This window comes from Larus michahellis, chromosome 15 (assembly GCF_964199755.1).
Source record: "Larus michahellis chromosome 15, bLarMic1.1, whole genome shotgun sequence".
Lineage (NCBI taxonomy): Eukaryota > Metazoa > Chordata > Aves > Charadriiformes > Laridae > Larus > Larus michahellis.
Genome location: NC_133910.1, coordinates 3,279,750 through 3,303,479, shown reverse-complemented (window position 1 = coordinate 3,303,479; position 23,730 = coordinate 3,279,750). Strand labels below are relative to the sequence as shown.

At 53.3% G+C, this 23,730-nt stretch overlaps 1 protein-coding gene across 2 annotated transcripts; it reads right to left on the bottom strand.

Annotated features, from left to right (window-relative positions):
• Positions 1 to 1,940: 1,940 nt before the first annotated feature.
• TPRN (taperin) lies at positions 1,941 to 22,177 on the bottom strand. 2 transcript variants are annotated; one of them, XM_074608627.1, is made up of 4 exons: positions 19,963 to 22,177; positions 5,709 to 5,892; positions 5,310 to 5,440; positions 1,941 to 4,932 (listed from the first exon to the last, which is right to left on the bottom strand). In XM_074608627.1, the coding sequence occupies exons 1-4, from the start codon at positions 22,096 to 22,098 to the stop codon at positions 4,870 to 4,872; spliced, it is 2,514 nt and encodes an 837-aa protein (XP_074464728.1). In that variant the 5' UTR covers positions 22,099 to 22,177; the 3' UTR covers positions 1,941 to 4,869. The 2 variants fall into 2 exon arrangements, with proteins under 2 accessions (XP_074464728.1, XP_074464729.1); XM_074608628.1 differs by having other exon boundaries at positions 5,310 to 5,437.
• Between the last annotated feature and the right edge of the window lie 1,553 nt (positions 22,178 to 23,730).

Genomic DNA, 23,730 nt, shown 5'->3' with positions numbered 1-23,730 from the left:
CTACGGCAAGGTAACCCCGGCCCGGGTCCCCCCACGGCGGGGTGACCCCGGCCCGGAGCCCTCCACAGCGGGGTGACCCCGGCCCGGGTCCCCCCACGGCAGGGTGACCGTGTCCTGGGCCCCCCCATGGCAAGGTAACCCCGGCCGGGCCCCCCCACGGCAGGATGACCCCGGACGGGGCCGCCCGGGGGTCAGGGCACCCGGCCCAGGCGGCCCCCGCTAACGGGAGGCCGGGGTTTGGGCTGGGGGAAAGCACGTTGTCAAAACACACCAAAAAAACCTATAATTCGCGGTGGAAAAAAAAGAAGGAAAGCAGAGCCAAGGCGTTGACCCAGAAGACCATGAATTCGTGCAGGTAACGACAAACTGTGATGCTACCAGACACATTTTTCCCCCCCAGCTTTCAAATGTAATTTCTTCCATCTTTAATGGAATAATATCATTAAAAGAGTAGAAATGTTGGACCAGTAAAGGGTGCAAGGGCCGTTATTTACTGTTGGCAGTAAATGGTGCTGGGGTGGCTCTGCCCTTCCTCCATTCTCGTGTTTGGAAACTGCCAGGCAGGGACGGCTTGATCCCGCGTATGGGGTAACAGCGGAATTCTCTTCTGAATTAAAAAAATAAAAGGATCCTTCTAGCCCTGCTTTCAGATAAGCAATGATCTTCCGTTACCACATGGTAACAAGGAGCCCTTTGGTCCAAAAGCGCCCCTTCCCCTATTAGCTGCTGCCCAAATTCTCCTTTTCCCCCTTTTTTTTTTTTTTTTTTTTTTTGTGATCAGCTACTCGGTGTCAGTTCCTCTTCATCTCCCAACATCAGTACTTTTATTGATAATTATTTTTTTAAGATGAGGCTGGAGCTGTTTTCTCCTCCTACTTCAAGACCTGATGGTTTGGGGTGAAGGGGAGGAACTCACATAAAAATTTAACAACTTAAGAGTTGTGTTGTAAAGCTACTCAAACAAACAGCTCCTTTTAAAAGTAAACGTTGCAACCCCCCCAGCCTACAAATGGATTCACGTTTATTGAAATTAAGAGACACTCACAGCAGGTAAAAAGCAGAGGTGTTAGGAGGGGAAATGCAGATGTCCTGCCCCCAGAAACCAGTGACAAAGTTCCTTTACCTGTGGATGTACGTCTCCTGTCTGTAATGGCACTCCTCGCCCCCCCCAGAACCCCAGGACTCCACCTCCTCCCACGGACAAAGTGGCAAGATCCCACCAACACCTTCTACTTGCGCCTCATCCTGCGTGGCGCTTACCTTCATCTCTTCTCTGACCACTTGGCGATTTCCACAAATTCATAGGAACGTAAATGATCTTTGGGGCTACAACGCTGCTGTCGCGCTTTGTTACAAACGTCCACTGTGTTAACACTTTAAAATGGCGAGATGGACAGGCAGCGGGATCTCCTAACCCCGTGGTAGCTTTGCTTCCTAGAGCACAGTGAGTGGGAACGTTAGATTGTGTACAATATAAGCTGAAAATAGGAGAAAATTAATAAAAGGAAAGATTTAGTCTGACCTAAGGTCATTGTGGAGTGGAGTTAGTCTTGAAGCAAGAAACTTAAAGTGGGCAGTTTTAACTGGAAGACAGTTGAAACTGGGTCAGCTGAGCACAGGTTAATACTGATCTAAAAAGCCCAGGTATCAACATCTCCCTTAAAAAAAACAAAACAAAACAAAAAACCCAAAACAACCCCAAAACCCAGGAGTTCACTCCACAGCCTGCTTCAGGAAGTTCTCTGCCTCGTGCTCCAAGACAGAGAAATCGCTTAAGCTGTTCCATATTCAGAATGTGGGCACGAACCAGAGAAATTCCTCCAGATATTCCCCGCGGTGAGACAGGACGATAACGTCACCGAGAATTAGATACTGTAAGGGCTGCAGAATCCCTCTTGCTGCAAGGTAGATTCAAAGGGAACTCACGAGAGAAACAGTTTATGTAAAAATAAGCTATTTTTATTTCTTTCTTTCCCAGATTCTGGAGAGTTCTCAGATATTGCTAGATGTCCTGAAGGGAGAAATTGGGAATGCTGGTAAAGCCAGTGAGCCGCAAAGCACTTCAAAAGAAAAAGAAAAAGAAGCACGTGGAGACAAGCATTCCTAAGCTTGTCCTTCAACCTGGAAAGGCCTGTTGTTCTGGGACAGCTGCTGTTCTGGTACAAGGATGCCACGTTTAATAAAAGTCTTTGTTTTGCAGAAGTACATTTTCCTTTCAGATGCACTTTGGTATTAGTTAGGGATCTACTAAAGTTAATCCTCAAATGCTAGAGATCAGGGTAGGCATCTACAAAAAAATACCCTTCATTTTGAGCACAGTGATACCGAAGAACGTCCCCGGAGGTGACTGGTCAGCCAGTGCTTCTGCCCTCAAAGCAGCGTTCACCTCGCTCTGCCAAGAGCGTGCCAGGAGTTCACCCGGAGCAGGCAGGGATTAGAGCACAAAGCCGGGAAGTGCAAAGGCAGCGCTCGGCGAGGTGTAAATCACAGCTACAGGGTGGAGGAGGCAAAGTGAGAGGAGGAGCGGAGAAGTGGGCACACACCAGGGCACCACGAGCTCCTAGTGAGCAGCACTCTGCACTCCCGCAGCCCCGGTGCGCCTCTCCTCACCGGAAACCTCGTAGGCACCGAGCTCATCCCTGCGAACAGCGCGCAGAGTCCCAGCGCAGCGCTGCAGTTGGCTGAAGTGAGGGGAGCAAGGTGCAGGATAGTGATGGCTTTAGAATTCCTCATTGATCCATGGCAGAACGAAGTCAGGACTAGTTCAGACACCTCATCCCTAACTTGAATTGCAAGCGGTTTGTGCTTTACTGTTAAGTTGCAAATCTGAAACTGGCTCAGCTCAGTTTAAAGCGGCAAAACAGGGCTGCCTTAAACCAGCCTGAGCTTTTCCACAGTGCAAGATGCTCACTGAGACATTTTCTGCTAGAAAAAAAGCTGCGCGTAACCTTTTCTTCACACATAGTGCCTGATGTTTGGCTGTGGGCACAGCCACTGGCTGCGGGCACTGCTCCGTGTTTAACTCCGCATATCTGATACCTTACTCATCCCTCAAATCTAGCAGTCGCTAGCGGTCCTGCATTCTTCCTCATTCTACCCCAGTCTCAGCATCTTGTCCTGAAGTAGTTCATGAATGGGAGAAGCCTCAGCACCTGGGAGTCACTGCTGTTCCACGGTGCTTGCGTCGTGCCACGGGCTGATGCACTGCCTGTACGTACGGCTCCCGGGGGGTCAGGCAGGGAACAGATCTCCAGTTAGCCTGAGAAGGACAAGCCTTAGAAGCGCAGGGAGGCACAAAGTGTTCCTTTGTGGCCCCTCCAGCCATCGTCTAACAAGCTGCTGAGTACCTCATTAATCCATTTTGCATTATCTTTCCAGAAATATTTAGGCACCCAGGGCAGAAGAGGAGAACGCTGGAAGTAGGTTCTGTGTCCTAACAGTTAATTCTGACCGTATTTTTCAGCATAGCAACCTTCCTCCTGCTCCTACAACATACACTAAAACAAGTGCAAGGTATGCAGGGCATTTTCAGTTTAGAGACTAGTGTCACCTTGAGTAGACATTCATCATCTATATACAACAGACCAACCAATAAACCTATCAAATTTAATCAGATACCTGCCTGTTCCTTTGGATAGAGCCACACGCTGGGGTACCGCTCATTTCATAAAGCCCAGAGAGGCCGTATCTATTCCAACCGCATCTCTTTTAATCCCAGAAGTACAAATCACATTAGCAGCAGTGTTCCATTTTTTCCAGAGTGCAATTTTGACCCTGAGTTTACAGTAGTAGAAAACTTAAATGGAAGAGTCTAGCAGATTCCTTTGCATATTGGCTGCATTAAACAATTACAATAGAACTATAAAAATCCTAGAAAAAAAAAAAAACATATTCCTTGTTCAAGTTCCGCAGAAGAAAGGAGTGAAATCGCCTTCCTGTGCTTTGCACTAGAGGAGCAGAGCAAGCGTGGCTAGAAGGAAGCCCCCCCGCCAGCCAAGACAGATAAATCTTGGGCCTGGCCCAGTTAGATGCTGGAACAAAGCAACCAGAGGCACTGGCAAACTGGAGCACAATCACCAGTTACTAGAGACTGGACACCAGAGTTGGGTACGGACAGATCAAAGCTATGGCCAATGGTTGGGAACCTTTAAGAGGCTCAAGCCAGTCTGGACACATCTTTACAGATCAGTGCAAAATGACACCTAAAGCTAAAGGCATTTATTCCACTTCCCACCCCTCGCACCGTGCGTTCAGCTTCCTTCACAAGAACGTAACTGGCACGTGAATTCCATGAGGGTTCAGTGAAACTAGACCCAGAAATGTGCCGAGCACAAACCATGAGCCTTCAATGGTTTTCCAAACTGACACCCAATCCAGCTGTCAAATCACAACCGCTTCTTGTGAATCCAGCTAACTGCCCACAGGCTCCCAGCGCTCCAACTCCAGAACCGTTCCTCACTGGGGCCTCTGATGGGAGAAGCGTCACAAAAGGCATCCAGACCCCATCCAGTGCCTGGCTGTGTGGACTCGGATAAACACTGAGAAAATCTATGTCCATCCCGGCATTACAGATCTGGTCTTAAGATGCTTTGCCTAATCAGCAGCTGATCTTGAACAAGCAATATGCAAGGCCACAGGTAGAATAAATCATACGCCTTAAAAGTAGTAGTTAGGTCCCAGAATCCAGTGCAAATATTCTCCGAAGAGGCCCGATAGCGTCTAGTCCACCCTTGGCATCGGGATCCAACGAAAACTTGTGGTGAGGGAGGGACCCAGAAGCTGGTTTCGGCGGTGCTCGCGCGGGCGTTCGGATGGTGCACTGACACGTTTTCTCCAGCAGCCGCTGCTGCAGGGCTGCAGATGAAGCGATCAAAAATACAGAGCGGGCTCGCTGCTGAAATCGGAGAGTCCGCCCTTCTCTGCCGGGGTGAGCTGTGGAGAAAGCAGAGTTGACACGGAGGTGTCATCAAACCCGAAGCGAACGAGTACCCACACCTTGGGATGGTGAAGGCTGCGTTGGCACCTCGCCCGGGGCTAACGAGCGCATTTAATTCCCCCCTCCAAACATGCCCTGGAGTACAAAGTGTGCCAGCTGCCTTCTGTCTCCTTTACACACGCACAGAGAGGCAGCTCTGCCAGTGGCAGCGGGACCCTTTGTGCGCGGTGGCACACCTCTCTGGGCAGCGCACACGCACACACCGGTGTTCGGTGGAAGGCACACCCCACCCCATCCACTGGCCGCACCAACCTGAGCACTGGGATAACAGCACAGCAGGACAAAGCCAAGCCCGGCTTATTTAAAGTCTCACCATGACTTGGCTCCCATGGGAATCAGCTTCCTTTGGGAGGGGTCCCTCTGCGGCAGGCATCTCCTCGTACTTCTGCTCCTGCCACTCGCTGAACTTCACGGAGTGCTTTGGGGTGTAGCTGGATAAATCTGCTGGAAGGACAAAGCTGACGTGAACATTTCTCAGTGACGTAAAAGGAAGGAGAATCAGGATCCTGGCTGGGACAGCACGGAAGCTGCCCATCCGCAGTTCCCTGTTCTGGTTCAAGACCCACCAAGCCCCAGTTCTGCCATCAGCTGGCAGCAGTCACCTCCACGAGCATTTCCACCTGTGTGGAGCCCCAGGAGGGGCTGCAGGAAACAGAGACAGTGTCAGACACCACCAAGAACCCCAGAGTGCCACCACAGCGCCTCGGCTCACCTGAGTTAGGTGTATTGGGATGCAAAGTGCTATTTGGGCGTGGAATGTAAAAGGTGCAAGACTTGTCCTCCTCTGTTTCAGAAGCATGTCCTTCCTCTTCCTCCTCCTCTTCTTCTGCCAGTGAGCTCTCTGATGGGTACTCAAACATAGTCTGCAAACTCGTCTCATTGAAAGAGATCTTCATCTAGACAACAGCAAAGGAGAATTATTAGAAAGCAGCACAAGAAACCGTTGATCCCAACGCTCGCCCTGGCAACGGCCACCTCCCACCCCAGGGTTTCACTCTGGTTTAAAGGAGCCATTGCATGTCCCCCCACCTTTCCCCAATGTGCCTTGCCAAATCTCTTGCCGCGCTGAGAGAAACCACAAAGGCAGATCGCCAAATAGATGGGATGGAGTCAGGAGGCCGAGAGATCCAGAGCACCTCTGGCTTTTTGTCCTGGTACACACTTTGCCATCCTCTAACACTGATGCCCAGCAGCTAGGAGGAGCTGCCTGAGCGTGCCTCCAGAGGGATCAGTCTTGCCAAGGAGGACAGGAAAGCATCCACATGTTGGAAAGGTGACATCGCTAATGCCTGCCAACTCGTTTGTGTACCCCTGCCCTAGACTGGAGAAATATCAGTGATCAGGACTACATTTTTGGGAGGACATCCTGACAAAAAGCTATTTAAGCTAGATAAACCAGGGTTTAATACCAAAAGCGAGAAGATGGAAGCAGCTAAAGGAGAGATGGTAACAGGTGGGAGGAGAGAGGGAAACTACTGGACAAGGGGGAGGTACCTGAAGGTTCTGTTTTGAAACCAGTTTTATGTAGTATTCTCACTAGTGACCTTTGCACAATAACTGGGAGACTGAGAATGAAGATGACTCCAACATGGGAGTTCACCAAGGAAAAACCAGAATTTTATGGGTCATTCAGAAAACTGGAGAGGAAGAACACCAGAAAAGGGACAATGTTTAAGATCAACCCTTGCTCTAAGAGAAGTTCATCACCTGTGAATAACTGAGAAAGAAAATTTTGGATTGGATACAAGACTGTAATCACCATTAGGCTGCTCCTTCAATAAACCGGGAATGAAGCAGGGCATTTCCACTGGAAATAGGGACTGCCTAGCTCCACCCTCCCAGTAAAACCCAGGTGGTGGAAGGCAGCAATTGGACTCCCCTTTTCTCTCCTCCAGACTGAAAACAAACCAGCTCCCTCAGCTTCTTCTCATATGCCGTTTCCTCCAGCCCCAAGAGCACTTTGGCAGCCTCCGCTGGACTTGCTCCAGTTTCTGGATCTACCCTGCGGCAGGATGCCCAAACCCAGACCCAGTAACTCCAGATGTGCTGCTCCAAGTTGAAAGAAAAGCTGAGCGAAGGGGTTGTTCCCCTGCAGCCTTTCATGTCCTAATCGTTATCTACCATTCTGCTTAGAAGATCTGGTTACAAATCATCTCAGCAGGTGGAGAGGAGATTCAGCCTCTTCACATTAGCAAAAATGAGACAAAGCGTAACAGCTCTTTGTAAGTACAACACCAAGAAAATAAACACCAAGGAGCAGAGGAGAACTGCTGATGCCAGCATACAACACACAAACAAGGAGGAAAAGCTTGCCAGGAATAAATTTACGCCAAAAGCAGGGAAGTATCTAGCCAATGCGGATCAAGGTTCAGGAGCAGCTGCCTAAAAAAGGGTGTTGAGATCCCTTTTACTTCTAACTACATTTAAAATTGAGCGAATAGGGTTATGAACAGAATTAAAACGGCATGGTTGCTTGTGACAGGCGGTAGGAGCTGGACGGTTCAGAAGATCTCTTCTGATGCTGTGTAATAACAGCTGGCAAGAAGAAAGTGCAGCACATTTGCCCCGCGTGCCATATTTGCAGTTTCCCTCATATACAAAACACCCCACAGGCCAAGGAACAGCCCATGGCCCGAGCAGCTATCAAGAACAACGCACCACGCGTGCTGCCCAGACGCACGTATTTCTTGTGAAAGCAGCCGCTGCCTCTCTCCATCTCCTGCACAGGGAGCACCGGTGCGATGCTGCTGCCGCCAACGGCATCTTCCGAAGCCGAACCTGCAGCTGCGCAGGAGCCAGAGCCTGCGAAACACCAGTGCGCGGGAGCCAGCCTGCTACTGCCTCACCCCGCGCCGCCCACGGACAGACACGCTGGAGCTCTGTGGTTTCCAAGGCAAAACAGCGCGTATTTCACCGATGATTTTCAAAAAAGCAATGCTGAGAGTTTGAATCAAACCCAATTAAGAGAGGGAGTACTTAACCCTCTGCGCTGCAAATACGCACGATGGAGCTGTGGGCTACTCTGCCCGAGTCCAGGACGTACCTCAGACACTGGCTGGCTCTCCCTTCCCCATGCTCCCAGGAGAAATGGATGGAAATAGCAGAGTGGGAACCAGCTGCCTTTCCCCATTCCCTGCCCCAGCCCTGGCCAGCGCCACTCTGACCTTCTCCAGATGACACACGGGGAAAGGAATGATTATATTTCAGAGGAAAGGTACTGGAATAAAAAGTCCCTGAAGATCAGAGCATCCCAGTTGCTGTTCCCTGAATTTCTCGCCCCTGCTGCTGACCTAGATGCTCCCTGATCCGAGCCAGGCAGCGACCGCTCACAATGTGGCGTCTGTACTGCGGGGACGAGCCACGCTGCCAGGCACGAAGGCCACGAGGGTGGAGGTGCCCAGGGCTCCTGGGAGCTCAGAAGCTATCCCAGAACCAGCCACTGCACACAGGCTGCTCACCAGCGCTGGCCAAGAAGTTCTTGGCCAAACATGGAAAATAAAGGGGACAGGAGACACGTGCCTTGTTTTTAGTTCCATCTGCCACACTTAAATCCTAAGCTTTCCTGGTTTTCTACTAACAGGGGGAAGTCTCTAAGAAAAATGACTTTTAGTCCAATTTGGACCAGAGCTGTGTGTAGCGCAGGAGGAGCAAACAGCCTCACCAGGGAGTAAAACCAAAGAGTAGAAAGCAGCAGAAACGAGCAGGAGACGCCCCCCATGCGGTGCCCAGAGGCAACTCGCCAAGAGCCCAGCCTAACCCCTGAGCTGGAGCAGCTCCCAGTCGCCCACAGCCAGTTCCACTGGGGCCACGCTCGCCGCCCAGAGCCGGGCTTGGTGTCCTGCACAACGCTCTGCCACCAGGGCTTCTCGGTACTTACTGTAGAGAGACCGCAACGCTGCAGGAGGCAACACTGGAAATATTCAAAAAGAACAATCATTAACCACCGCGTAGCCAGCCCCACGCACCCAGGGCCCCAGCCTCAGGGAGAGCTCCTGAGAGCTCCTAACAAGACAATTTGCTGTTTCAGCAACCGCTCCTGTTGGGCCAGCGCAGCCTACGCGAAGGCTGACACCAGGCAGTCTGGCGTGAGGGCACCTTGGCACAAGCCCCCTCCCCAAAAACCATGCTGGCTTGCTCTACGGTATCATCTCACCCCCCTGCACCCACCGTGCTGCTACCAAGAAGCAGGAAGAGCCCTGTGGCCGCCCTGCAATAAAGCGCCCGGACGCACCTAGGCAAAGCAAACACCGGAGGAACAACCAGGTGCCAGCGCAGGGTTGGACTCCGGAGAAGGGGCTCTGCACGAGTGGCCGCCTTCCCCACGCTTGCACCCCTGGCACTCAGCCAGCCCTGCCCACGCAGAGCCCCGAAAGCAGCCCCAAAACCCAGAGCCATCAACCCACCCTGGGCTCCCCCCTCCGCGAGCTCCCCTCCTCAAGCACCAGGTGGTTTCAGGGGAAGCACAAAGATCTGCTTGATCCAACAGAAGACGGAGGGTAACGTGGTCAGGCAAAACCAGGGGACACATGGGTCAACACCGCTGCCATAAGAAAGCCTCTGAGCAGCTAGGGAGCAGAACCGAGCACCGTGCGCGGGGAACACAGGGAGACTCAGTCCCAGGAACCTCTAAAAAGAAAAATGAAGAGTTCAGTAAGCTCAGACAACAGGTTTGCGCAGCCAGCACACCCTGCCAGACCACACAGACTTTTATGGAAACACAAGAGGCAACAGGGGTCATTTTCTATAGAAGAAAACCGTACCCCGGAAGAGCCGAGCCTGCTAGAGCCCAGCCAGAGGCCTCTGCTCATCGTGTCTCAGCAGCGGTTTCCCCTGTTTCTGCCTCAGCAGCAGCTGCCAGCTGTGGAAAGGAAAAAAATTCGCACCCTTTAGCTGTGGGTATTTGCAGGGGTTTGTCACTATTTGCTCAGCTGACTGCTTCACCCAGAACAACGTCACAAAACCGGGGTCCAACCAAAGCCCACATCTCTGTATATTAATGCTCTGCCCAGCAATCAGAGCCACACTGGGAAGAATAAGGAAGGCTTTTAGGGGAATATTGTGCTATTCAGCCACCAGATTTTTGTTGCCATAACAAAAATAATTTATTATTTGCTAGGATTTGAACGGTAATGAGTAATAGAGTACCCAGGAAAGAGAAGCCAGGGTAAACATTGCCCAATAAGCATAAATCTGAGTAGTCATAGAGGGCTCACTTAGAAAAGAAAAAAAGTCAAGCTCGTTCCAGGAGATGCAGGCTGTCAGGACCCAGTCTGCATCCAGACCAACAATGAAAGATGTACAGAGACATATTAGAAATAAAAATAACCAGTTTACGGAAACCAACCTGCAACACAAAAGTCAGCAGACACCTCGCCTCCAAAAGCCGAGGTGGGAAAGTCTGCAAGACTCCGCAGTTAATGAAAGAGCAAACACCCGATGGCTTTTCACAAACCAGGGATATCACCATAAGTCTCAGGAGCAAATCATGGGGTTAATCTGCATCCTCGACTCCAGAAGCCATCTCTTTAGTGCGGCTTTTCCCTTCACCCATTATCACATTTGCTTCTTGGCAGGTGTGGCAAAGCCAAAGTGATAATGTAGGGCGTTTTACACCTTTTAAACAGGAATGTCTTTAGCAATCCAAATTCTCACCTTATAACATTAAGGAAAAAAAGTTGTTCTGGGCATTAAAAGAAAAAAGAGGGAAAAAAAAATCACCCTTTAACTGTATACCAGCAAGAAGAGTCAGAGTCAGCATACTGATCCCCCATAACGCGGTTGTGCTACCCAATTACTTCACAAGATCCACGCAGCTGAGCAGCACCAGGGAGCAAGATTTGCTCTTTTCAGGTTCTCATTTTCCTCTAATCATCTTCTCTCCCCAAGCAATGTAATCCTGAAGTGACAAAATTAGTGACTGCGCTGACTCCCGAGGACACGCATGGGCTGCCGATGTGCTGCCGGGTGTGATTTCAAGCAGCTGGTTTAACAGCTTGTCACACCTGGGCAGCCAAACGCCGCCTCCTCTCTCAGCAACAGCGGCAGGAGGGTTTCGGCTGGCATCTGCAGGAAGGGCGGCCAACAACTCAGCATGAATACAAAAGAATGAATGATTGAAGTCTCTGACGGAACGAGCACGGACAAAAATCAGTGGTTTGAAGAAAAATCACCTCGCGCTTCCGTGCAGTCTTACGTTGAGCTTTGCTACGTTTGTTGCTGCACTGGTTGTCCAGAGATTTGGTCAATGAGACAAAAGTACATGAAATCACACCAGCTACCTGAAAACTGCAGCAGCAGACAGCTGGGAGTGCATCGGGAAGCCTGTGGATATAGAGCATCTCATAGAGGTTTGCGTGAAAGAGCCCCCCCAGGCTGGGCAGGAAAGCTCCTGGAGCACCAACGCCCATTCGGTAGGTTGGCGGAGGCTCTGCCCAGCAGAGCTCAGGACCCGTGCGAAGAGGAGGGTCTAACACGAACAACCTCCCAGCTCCACGCTGCCACGGGCCGAGAGGGGAAAGTCCCTGCACAAAGAACTGCTTGTGAGACTGGAAACAGAGGGTAGAAGCAGATGTTTTATGGTGGACAGAGATCCCCAAAGGGTTTACCCTGGTCTTTCCATCTGACCCAGCCTGACCGTTCTCACAGATCAGCAGGATTAGCAGAAGGAGGTGGAAGAGCAGTTCATAAACTGCATACCTCTGCAGGGACCTTCATTTTTTTTCATTACAACCTGCAGTCAATGATCAAGACAACTCCCCTGTGATACAATCTTCTCTCTGAAACTCTTGGATAAAGGATTTTTGGGGAAATGAGCCATTTCACAGGAGATAGGAATGGGCTTATCTACATGCCTGTAGATACATGGTCATGCCTCAGCCCAAATGGTCGAATAACTTCAGGCACAATCTCTGTGTGCGGCAGCCTGGAGTAGTACCCCCGGAGTTTCAGTAGCACCAGCATATGACCACGGCATTTGCTGTCATTCAGGAGAAGATAAGGAGCTTTTGTACCTCTAAAGCCTTTCCTTGACACAGGAAGAAAGGGTTTTTCCCTGACAGATACCCAGAGGAATGGGAGGCACTTGAAGTTTGGTTCCTCTATCAGATTAACCCTGTACTACTATGGCTGAAGCAGCCTAAGTATGCCCAGAAAACCGCAGATGGCACTTCAGAAATGTACTTTTCCATCATTCTGTACAAAAAGAAGAGTTTTGGGGCACAGGAGTTGGCTGCTCCCCCATAGGCTCATTTGATCGTGCTTTTTCAACTGTTTCCTAAGAGTAAAACTGAGTTTTGCTCAAGGATTAACTGCATCACGGAGCTAGTTTCAGACTAGAGAGCTAGCAGCAGCCAAGATTTACAGCAGTAGCATGTCAAGGAAGCACTGTGCTGCTGGGAGAGGAGAGGTTGCCTCCAGGACCGCATCCCAGCTCCCAAACCACAAGGCAAAACAAGAAAGTCTCCATTTACAAGGCAACCCACAAAGCCAGCTCTGTGTAATCAATATGCTGAAGCACATGGTAGACAGGAGCAATGCATGGAGATTCGAAATATTAAACTCCTTGTACAAGACACGGGGAAGTTTCAAATTCCTGATGAGAAGTGACAGGGTAGGGACGGTCCCGGAGAGCACGGAAGGGCAGGCAGCTTTGTTAACTCTTCCCTTGACTGTGTCAGCCAAGAAGAGATTCCAGCGCCCAAACAACAGCGGGGCAGTCGGAGCCCCAGTCTGAGAGGGTACAAAGCAGCCATTCACCCAAGGAGCCCTTCGTTCCGCCGCACATCTGCGGGCAGAGGAGCCAGAGCCTTCCACAGCTTAACAAGCAATTCAAATATTATTTAGTTGGCCCATAAAAATTGGACAAATCTCCTTACATATCTGGAACAGATCTCATCTGAATACACAAAGAGAGCAGGCATAAACAAGATACAATTAGTGCCAAGACTTGGTATCTTCATAAACAACACAGAAAACTCCCAAACAGCAGAGGATTCTGCTTTAAAGCCTACTCCAAGCCCACAGTTTGTGGCTGCGATGCAGCACAGTGCTGGGAGACGCCATGCACACACATTTCTGCGTAACCAAGAGTGACCAGAGCATTCCAAACAAATACCACGGTTTGGTGCAAGCGAACCGTCTCCAGCCGGAATGGGACAGATGGGGCATCATTTCCCAGGAAACGTGGGGAGCCTGGGGTCAGAATTACTCCCTACCCTGGCAAAGAGCTCATTCTAGACTTCAGCAGCAAAAGGCGTCAGTGACATGAAGAGTATTAGCTGCATGACAGACTTTGTGTCTCTCGGGCCCTTTTTCTGTACTACTAATATGCAAAAGACACTTCTCCAAAGAGAAGTGATGCAGCCCAGCAGGTTCACCACGGGGCTTACGGATATGCCCTCAGACCTGCATTTTCACTAGCCGCAAGCTATACCATTTCCCTAAGCAGGCAAGTGTTTTGCTCTCGTAGTGTCCGAGATCTTTTCCTCAGCTTATTAGTCCGTCAAATGCCTAGGAAACAGCGGCTCCGTCCTGCCAAGTCCCCAAGATCATCTGAAGGGCACTTCTCAGAAAACATCAGCACCAAGTTCCGTCAGTCCAGATTTTCCCAGGATGTTTGTGAAGTTTCTCTGTGCGATACAGACGCTTCACGTGACTCTTCCTACACAAACTGCCCACACAGCGATATCGTTACAGCTTCATGGCACACCCCCGGCCCCCTGCAGTCGCTCGGAAGAATCTGGGTTTATAAATAGATTTTTAAATTGCCCAGGTTTCACTCAGGGGAGGAGTGAGCACAGCCCCAGAGCTGCAGCAGCTCTGACTGAGATTTCCTTTACTGCCACTGAACCTGGAGACTAAAAACTTTAATTTTTCCTGCTGTTTCCCACATGTAACACAGACAAGCAGGACTTTGCCCTAGCCAGACAGAGCGTGTGCTTCCCCAGCTCTTCTCAGGAACACCGTGAGCATGTACTGGAAAAAGCAGAGGGGGAAGGAAAACCCAAACCCAGGACAAACGGAATACTTGAGATGGAGGGAAATTATAAACCATCTCCAATCTGGTCCACAGATTAAGGAAACCGATTAAGATAACATTAACTGTAATCCGCATGATCGGAATTCAGAGCACAAAGCACTCCAAATCTCCTCGCAAGCTCTGGGGCAGGCTGAGCCCTGGGCATGTCCTAACCAGCTTCAAAGGCAGGCTCCTCTCCGATTTGCGTAAGAGTTTCTATTTTAGCTCTCCCGGCTCCTTCCCCGTCCCCTTCCCCGCGCTGCGACAGCGGGGCCTGCAAGCAGGGGACGGGAGGAAGAGAGCCGGGGGGAATTTGGGAGCAGCTTAGGCTGTCGCTGTGGCACGAGGCGAAGCATGGGAGTGGCATGGCCACGGAGAACCTCAGTCGCAGAGAATTTCCCACTCCGGAGATGAGATAAATATGACTCATCTGCTCTGCCAGGGGTGTAGTACAACAACTTCAAGGAGTTGGCAGGCAGCGGGGCAACAAAACCCAACCTACTTCCCCACCAATAGCCCCAGGTCCAGCTTGTGAGGTGGTTTAAAAACTATAACCGCAACAAGATACTGATTTCTAGAGTCTTAAGCCATCAACGTCATAGGCTAGGAATCAGCAGAATCAGAAAAGGGCAGGGAAGTTGCACCGTCTGGGTGAAACAGCCTGCTGACATCTGACAGCGAGTGGAAATCACCCCCGCAGGGGAGGGACCGCGCCTGATCATGTAAGACATGTATTTTTCTGAGTGGGACTTGTCACTGCTGACTTCATCTACCAAAAATTCAATACATCCATGTCAGATACGTACGACAGCCCCTCCTTAAAGGTGTCAGATGTATTTGCCTCAGCAGAGCTCAGCCACGAGACAGAAGATACAACAGGAACACGCGAGCTCTCCCAGCTAAATAACACCAATCTTTGTCCTGACCCCTCCAAAACACAGAGATGAGGGAATCTAAGTAATTTTTGCAGAAAGATTTTTGCTTCTACCACCAGGTTAATTTACTGGTGTTATGGTTAATTTACTTGTGTTACACATGGCAAAAAAAGTACTTCACGCAGTCACTGGTATTTAGATTCCACATTGTGCGGACTTGCTCCAAACAGGTCCGGGCAACAGTTGGAAGTGTTCATCCCTACCAACATCGCGAGCCTACACCTGGTTCTCACAGGAGACCATCTCCAGCAGTACCAAACAGCTGGAAAGCCACAGAGCAAGAAGCGCAGCAGGTCAGACCAACAAAACTGCTGCCCAATACTGCCCACGACGAAAAGCTGAGGGATGGTTAGAGTAATTTTTTTATCAGACATTTAAGTGGGCGTTTGGAAGCCGTATTCAGGCACTACGCAGCTCAAAACGTCAGAAAGTGGACCATGCTAAAGTCCATGTAAGCTGGAACTTTTTGAAGTTCAGCTGAAGCTGAACACCTTTGAAGACAATTTTGCAAAGAAGCAGGAGAGCATTAGACTCCAACTGTTTGGATCCCACCAACCTTGCTCTTGCAAGCCCTGTTCACTCAAGGCTGCAGCTCACCTTCCAGCACTCAAACTGCCAACTGTGGCAAGCAAAAAGCTTTAAAACCATCAACAACCTGATGTCTGCTGGGTCTCAAGTCCTGTTATTTACAGGACTTCAGGTGGCCTGGCCAGAAGTCACCTTTCCCGTAGGATCCCCAGGAGGTGCCAGGTCCTGGAGGGGACAAACATACTGTGACTTGGGATAAACTTCAGGAGTGACAAGACATAAGGAAGGAGCAGAATAGGGGCAAGTTCTGTACACGCAGGACATTCCTGACAGTGTCCAGCCTCCAACAAGGTGAGAACATGAAGCCTGAAGAATGACAACAGCTTCTCAGGATCCCAGCTGGCTGGGCGCTCTGCAGCCCTTTCCCGTCACTCGCTCCAACATGCCCGTCACATGTTTTACAGAAACCTAGATTTCTATCTTGCTGACAACTTTATTGTACATTATTCTGGCAGGTAATCAAACTAAGATTGGTTCTTGTCAGCTCAGCCGAGCTAGATTTTATCCTCTGAGATCCCAAAGATCCACAACCCGCAGCAAAGCCTTCCCTTCCTCCTGGGGCTGTTATCAGGCTGCGGTGTCTTTACAACTTCTGTAATAACAGAGTACGGAGACGAGCACTGAACAGAGGTCACCAACAGCGCTCTGCATCCTCTCCCCCACTCCCTGCTGAGAATGAAGGTCAGTAGGTCTCCTTGCACCCCCGCGCACGTATCCTGTCCTCGCCACCAGAGCCCAGCCAGCCTCTCCCAGCTCACCGAGTTTTCAAACTGCAGTCACACCCCCACTGCCTTATCTGAACTAACCCTGATACCGCTTGGAGAGGCCTCCAAACAGCCGCAGAGTGGATGAACACTCCTGAAGGGCATCTTAACACCTGTAGGAGGACAAGAGCTCAAACTCCCTGCCCGCACAGGCAGCTCGGTCCCTGGGACAGGCATGGCTGGGGCTCTCCCCTCCACCTGCAGGTCTTGCCCGTGTCCCATCATACACAGCCCCACGTTCACCTTCACAGCCCTGGGTGAACAATAACCCTCCCACCACAGATTTTGCCTGTGTCCCCCCATGTTCACCTTCACATGAACAACGACTGTCCCACCGCAGCAGCTCCAATGGCGTAAGAGTTAGGAAACCATTTTTTCATTCCCACACAGGAACAGCATTTCTCTCTCTCCCTCATCAGCTCAATATCCAGCTCCAACCCCCAGACAAACAGCTGCTTCACATATTTGAACTGTCTGGAAGGAGCAATAAAGCTGTTTTTCCTGAAAGGCCTTGAACACCAGCAGGCCACGGCAAAGTCCAGATGCACAGCTGAGAGCAGGGGGCTGGAGCTCCCTCCACGCAGACCACGGCAGCGCTGGAACCCCCTTCCACGAGCCACCCTCCCAGTCCAAAAAGCCACAGAGGATGTGGACAGAGTCAGCTCCACTTTGCTGGCATCTCCACCACAGTCAGGCAATCAGTGGCCAGACAAGGGGACGGAAAAGGGAGGCTGAATTTCTGCATTTGAAGAAAAACACAATTTGCATCTCGCAGAACAATCAGTGTAACTGCCAGGGCCGCCTCTCTCCCTCCAAACAAATCATTTGCCCTGACCGTAAGCACAGCCACCCGCCGAGCCCCAGCATTTCCAGGCTGTGCCAGACCTGCTGTTTATCTCGCCCAGATTCCTGCTGGGCACCAGTGAGCGGATGAAGTTTTCCAAGTCATGGAAGTTTCACTAAAAAACACCTTCTTGAGCCTGGAGCATATTTAAAAACCTTTCAGCAAATCCAAGGCAAGGTTTGGAAAGGAAGATGCTCGGCAGGAGGCAGGTCTGCCTGTAGAGAACCAGCCCAACAGACCCAGGTAGCTGCCCTCTGAAACCAGCATCAGGTCTGGTTTTGATACCACCAAAAGAGAAAGGGACATTGGTTTTACCGAAGAACTGCAGCTTCCAGCTCACAGGAAATGTCTGCATCTGCCCAATTCAGGCCAAAACCAAGTTTCTGAAAACCCTAACATATCTACAAAACAGAACCCTTGGTTTTGGCCGGTTGCCTTGGCGACACACAGCGATCTCTTGGGAAGAAACCAAGGAATGTGTCCTCATACTAGCTCCTTCCTTTTCAGGCATCAACACTCAGCCTTATTACCCAGAGTAAAAGCCACAAACATCCTCTAGGTTAAGAGTAAACAGAAATCTTTCCATCGGCTTTCCACTGGCTACAAAGTCAAACGACACTCCATGCTTGCCACCTCCAGCGAGGAGAAGGGAACTGAAACCTGGTGTTTCTCCTGCTACATCACCACATTTCATTTTACCCAGAAACTTGTGTCTCTTTACCACTTCTCCTTAAGCTGGATCTTATTTTCCAGAGAGTCCCCATTTGTTTCAGCCTCCTGAGCTCTGCAGTGTAACAGGCAGTTCCTCTTTTGCCTTTCACTGTCTCTCTTCTCAGAAACTAGATGTGTCTGCAAGCTACCAGGCAGGACATCCCTGGCGCGTTAATTCTTAGTGAACGCTGCTACAGTTGTATGTGACGTGCACAGTATTTAGCACACTTCATCTCCAGAGTGCCTGCAGAGTGCTCTTAATGCTGTTAAGCTGTTAAGAACAGAAGCGGAGAAGCTACACGACCTGCCCAATGTCACACAAATCCAACAGAGAGCAGCCAAAACAGTTGCCAGCCAATTTCAAAGAATCGCATGATATTTTAGGTTGGGAAAGGACCTCTGGAGGTCTCTAGCCCACACTCCTGCTCCGAGCCTGTCCAACCGGATCACTTGCTCAAGGCTCTCCCTGGGCAAGTTTCAAATAGCTCCAAGGACGGAGATGCCACCACTTCTCTGGGTTCCTGTTTCAGTGTTCGACCAACCTTTAAACAATTCAGTTCCTGCACTGGCCTGTCCTTGTCTCCCTTCCTCCTCTTTGTACCGATTAAGGACAGCTTCCACCGCACACCACTTAATTGTTTGCGCTTACTTGAGGCTTTATTCTTTTACCAGCAAGGCTGCTGCCCCAACAGCACCGCCCTGCAGAGCCAAATCAGCTCCACTGGCTGCAGCAGAAGCCGGGCTTATCTAAGAGAGTCTGTCCCACAAGGCTCCAGCAGTATTTTCTGCTCCATCCTAAGGTTATCCATAGCTGTAACACGTCTTCTTGATATTTTCACCATTTATACCACACACTGATGAATACCCCAAACTGCACAGAGAAAAGAAAACAGCTGGAATGAGTGCAACCCAGCAGATACGTAAACAGGAGAACAATTCCAGTCTGATTAAGCATTTCCTTGTAGGAGGACAAGAAAACACTACAGGAGCACTGTCGGAGAATAAACACTCCTGCTTATTTGCTTATTCTGGATCTCATGGAGCTCATGCTCCCAGATCTGCTACCTGCATTAGTCATCACTGAATTAAACACAGATTGCGTGCCCTTATGAAGGAATCTTAACGTCAAGCCAGGAGACGCAGCACTTGCTGCCTCCCTCCTAAATGAGATGCACCCTATTCAAAGGATTTCCTCAAATTATAATGCTCAGTGCCTCAGGCACCCATATGGATTCAGTCCATCAAATACTCAGTCGAATTCAGGTAACGGAACGTAAAACAAATCTTCCTGCTATGGAAAAATATGTCCCGTCACAGACTTAGAAATTTGTCACCTCGGCGTGCTGCTTTCAGAGCCCAACAATTCACATTTATTTCTCCGGCACAGCAAAATAACCCGATCTTTCAGCATGAATGTGTCTTTATCACACCCAGATGCCTTTCACCACCCCATACAAAGATTAATTCTCAATTTAAGGCTCACAAGGATCTAAGTTAGAGCCCAAGCAGTGAGAAATCCTGGCATTCCCTCCAAAGACACTTGGAGCAATCGATGTCTTGCACACCTTCAGCGACGCTGCTGCCCATCCAGAACGAGCAGCCAGGGGGTATAATCCTATCAAGGGGAGTTAAGTTGTTGCTGATCTCTTTCTAATAGAGACATAGTTCTTGAGCCTCTATCAATAGATCACTAATGCGGGGAAGATACCAACCACTGCACTGTGTCACAAGCCGGGCAGTGACCGTGGGGAGCTCAACGTGTCCAACACCCCCCAGACACAGCGAGCAGGGGGCAAGTCTGCAGCCCTTCAAACCATGCGACTCACCTTCAGTTTCTAAATACCCGAAATATTTTACTTTCCGTTATCATACCTCCAAGAAGTGACTGGGGGAGAGGCCCTGCAGTTATCGCAGGTCATATCCCACTCCCATCTACTCAGCAGACCAGCACCCAGGTCCCCCTTCCCGAGGGCAAGCCTCTGGCTCCCAAAAGGACCACAAAAACGCTGCCCATCTTCCCACCCAGTGCCTCATGGAAAGACAAGCCAAAGGTAGTACCAACTACTTCCAGCCCGGCTGATCAGCACAGAGGCACCCCAGGCAGTTACCTTCTTGCGGCGGGAGCCCGTCTTGCTCATGCAGGACCTCTCCAGGGACAGGTATCCCCCGATCACTTCGATCTCGTTCACAGTGGGGTAGCGCTTTTTATGGGACACCCCCGCTTGGGGCACATCGGCGTTCTCCACGGCTTTGCCTTTGCTCTCCTCCTCCTCCTCTTCCTCCCGCTGCGGCCTTCCGCTGGCATCAGTAAGAGTCTGCAGCCCCGAGGAAACAGGCTTGCTTTTGGGCACGACAGTGAAGGTGCTGCCTCCCCTCTGATGGGAGACAGAGTGTGGTCTGTAGAGGGGCACAGAGGAAAACTCCATCTCCAGGTCAGGGCTGGCTCCTCCAGGCTGTTCGGCCAAGCTCCCCGTCCTCATGGCCAAGCCGGCCCTGGGGGAAAGTTCCCCGCTCTCCGGCTCCACAATGTCATCGATGTAAGTCACAGGTACCAAGGGATCCAGAGGCGCCAGCGGGGAAGAGACGGGCTCTTCCTGCTCCGGGGCAGAAGCCCTCGGGGGCTCCTTGGGTGCCTTCTCCTCCGAGGACAGCAGTGGCCCGGGCCTGGCGCTCTGGGCGGGGGGCAGAACCGGGCCGCCCTCCCGCCGGGGCACAAAGAGGAAGGAATTGCGTGAATTCAGGCGCAGCTTGGCCAGGGCTTGGGCCTGCAGGTCGTGGGCTGGGATGGCAGCCAAGTCGGGCTTGGGGGCCGGGTGGATTTCGAAGGAGCCCCCGGCCCGGGGAGCAGAGGCAGAGAGCGGCTGAGTGGAGCCGGTGGCACTGGGGGCCAGACTGGCACTGGGTGGGGGGGACGTGGCCACTTCGGCCTCCTCTGGCTTTGGCCTCCTGGCGTTAGCTCTGGCATGGGAAGCGCTGGCGGGTGGCGCGGATGGCACTGGCGGCCCCTTGGGCGGCACGGGGCAGCCGGCGGGGACGGAGCTGGGCTCTGGGAGGCGACTGCCGGGGGGCAGCCCCCGGGGGGTGACGGTGAAGGAGTTGGAGCCGATCTTGTGGAGAAAGCAGTTGGCCTGGGGGGCTGTGGCCTTGGGGGCGGCTGGCACCGCCTGGGGGGCTGCGGCCCGGGGGGGAGCTGGGGCTGCAGGCTGGGGGGTGACAGCCCTCGGGGGAGCCGGGGCCGGCGGGGGGGTTACAGGCCGGGGAAGAGCCGGGGCCGCCGGGGGGACCGTGGGCTGGGGGGTGACGGGCCGGGGGGGAGCCGGGGCCGCGGGCTGGGGGGTGACAGGCCGGGGCGGAGCCGGCTGCAGGACAGCAGGCTGGGGGGCGGCCGGCACCGCCGGGGGGGTGGCAGCCCGAGGGGGTGCCGGCAGCGGCTGGGGGGCGGCCGGCGGAGATGCCGGTCCCACCTTCGGGGCCGAGGCCCGGGGGGAGCCGGGTCCCCTCTGGGGCGGTGCGGAGGCCCGGGGGGAGCCCGGCACCGGCGGAGGAGCGGCCGACCCGGCCAGGGGAGAGCCCGGTCCCACCTGCGGAGGAGCGGCCGGCCCGGCGCCGGGCCCGGGCCCGGTCAGCGCCTCCCCGCCGCGGCGTCGGCGTCCCCGCGGCCGCTGCCCGAACTTCTCCAGGAGGCGGCTGACGGTGCCCGGCTCGGCCGCCTCGGGAGGCTCCGGCGGCTCGGCCGCCTCGTAGATGACGACCTGGTCGGCGCGGATCTCGGCCAGGGCGGCCCCGCGGCGGGCCAGCAGCTCCCGCAGGGGGTCGGGGCGCCGCGGCGGGTCGGAGCCGGCGGCGGCCGGGTCTCGGCGGCGGCCGGGCAGCGCGTCCCCCTCGGCGAAGCAGGCGGCGGCATCGGGCTGGGACTCGATGATGAGGATGTTGTCGGCGCGGATGGTGCGGATGCCGGGCACGGCGCTGTACAGCTCCAGCAGCTGCTGCAGCGGCCGCGCCGCCCCGGCGCCCTGCCCGGGCAACCCCTGCCGCAGCCGCCGCCGCTCGCTCTCCAGCCGCATGAAGGGGTTCTCCCGCAGCGGGCCCAGGCTCTCCGCCACCACCAGCCGCTCCCCCGCCGGGGGCTCCGGCTCGCCGCCGGCCGCCCCGGCTAGCTTGGCCCGCTTCCTCTCCAGGATCTCCCGCTTCCAGGCGGGCTGAGCCCGCGGCCCGGCCCCGAGCGGCGGCTCGGCACTGCTCATGGCGGCGGCACCGGCGGCACTGCGCTGCCCAGCCGCCGCCGCCTCCTCCTTCTTCGCTCCGCCGCACCTGAGCAGGCCCCGCCGCCGGCCGCCGCGCCGCCCCCGGGCCGCCCTCCGCCGGGCGGGGCGGGCGCCATGACAGGCCCCGGGCGGGCGGGCCGCTGCCGCGGGCGCTGGCTGGGGCCGCCCCACTGCCCGCCGGCCGCGGGGGCGGTGTGAGGGAGATCCGCCCCGTTACCTGCCCGGAGGGGAAGGGAACGTGGCTGGAGGCCCGCCGGGGTCCCTGCTGCTCGCACCGCCCTCCCCTCGCACACACCGCGGGGACGGGGGCTGCGACAGGTCTCCGGCCTGCCAGGAGCCAGGGTGACCCGCCATAGCCAAAACCCCTCATCTGTGCTTTCCCCCATCCCGGACTGGCCCCGTGGTGCCAGGCTGGCAGCACAAAACGCCTTTGGGGGTCACCCCACCATAATCTTGGCCACAGTCTGAGGAAGAGCAAGTGTCTGGGCTTGAGCAGCCACGGAACAAGCCATCGGCATTGGAGTGGTGTCTCATCATTCATCCCCGTCAGCGCAGCGATTTAGGGAGGGCTCTGGAGGAGACAACTGAGGGCTTCCACAGCGGCGGGGGGGGGAAAAACATGTTTCCCCCCAGCTTGGCTGTTGGGCAGCAGGTGCTTGTTGGGCACAAAAGCAGGGGGAAAAGAGCTACAGCGGCGTTATTTCCAGGCAGTGCCTGTTATCAACCGCCAGCAGGTTGCTTTGGGAAGTCTGTGCAATCAGGAAACGATCGCCCCACAGCTCAGGACTTTCCACGCCTCCGATAACGCTGTGTGCCACAATCCTCAACCCGGGAGGCGCAGGGGACACGGCACGCCGTGACGTAAATAACCTTTGGCCAGAACTTGCCGCAGTCCCCCCCGGGCCGTGGGCTGCGGAGCTGCACCCCGGCACACCGGGCTGCTTCGGCGCGAGCGACTTCACCCTGCTCCAGCCAGGCTGCTCAACACAGGTGTGTTTACGGGAGGGAGCACCGTATCCTGCTGATAAGGCTCTTACCTTTGCACTCCCGAGCCGGGACAGAGCAATTATACTTTCTTCGAACACCTGGAAACGATACTACTGAAAATAGTGTTTTATTGCCAAAGCTGCCCGCGTGCCGGGAGCTGTGCGATACCCCGAGGAGCTGCTCTGCTGCCAGCTGGCAAACCAGAACGAATGGAAGGAGGCAGCTCTTTGCAATTCAGCTTAAATAACACCAGGGTGGTTTAAGGTTTACACACGACCTGCTGTACTCGGCCAAAGCAGAGGTCCACGATGCACCATCCCACATCCCACGTCCTGGCCCTCGCCGGGGCCCACAGCGGGTGCCCCGGGGTTGAGGATAAAGACCGGGCAAGCGGGTAGTGACGTTTCCCCGCCTCTGGTGACTCATGGCTCAGGCACGTACAGAGCCAACAATGTGCCTTTGTACTGGGGAGATCTCAATGGATTTCTCTTTCGTGGTCTTGTCTGGTTGGCTTTTGAGCCGGTGTAAAGCCCATAAATCCTGAAATAATGAATCCCACAGTTTATCTGCACCTGGTGCAAAGAAAACGCCTCCCTTTGTGGGGATTGAACCTGACATCTGCTA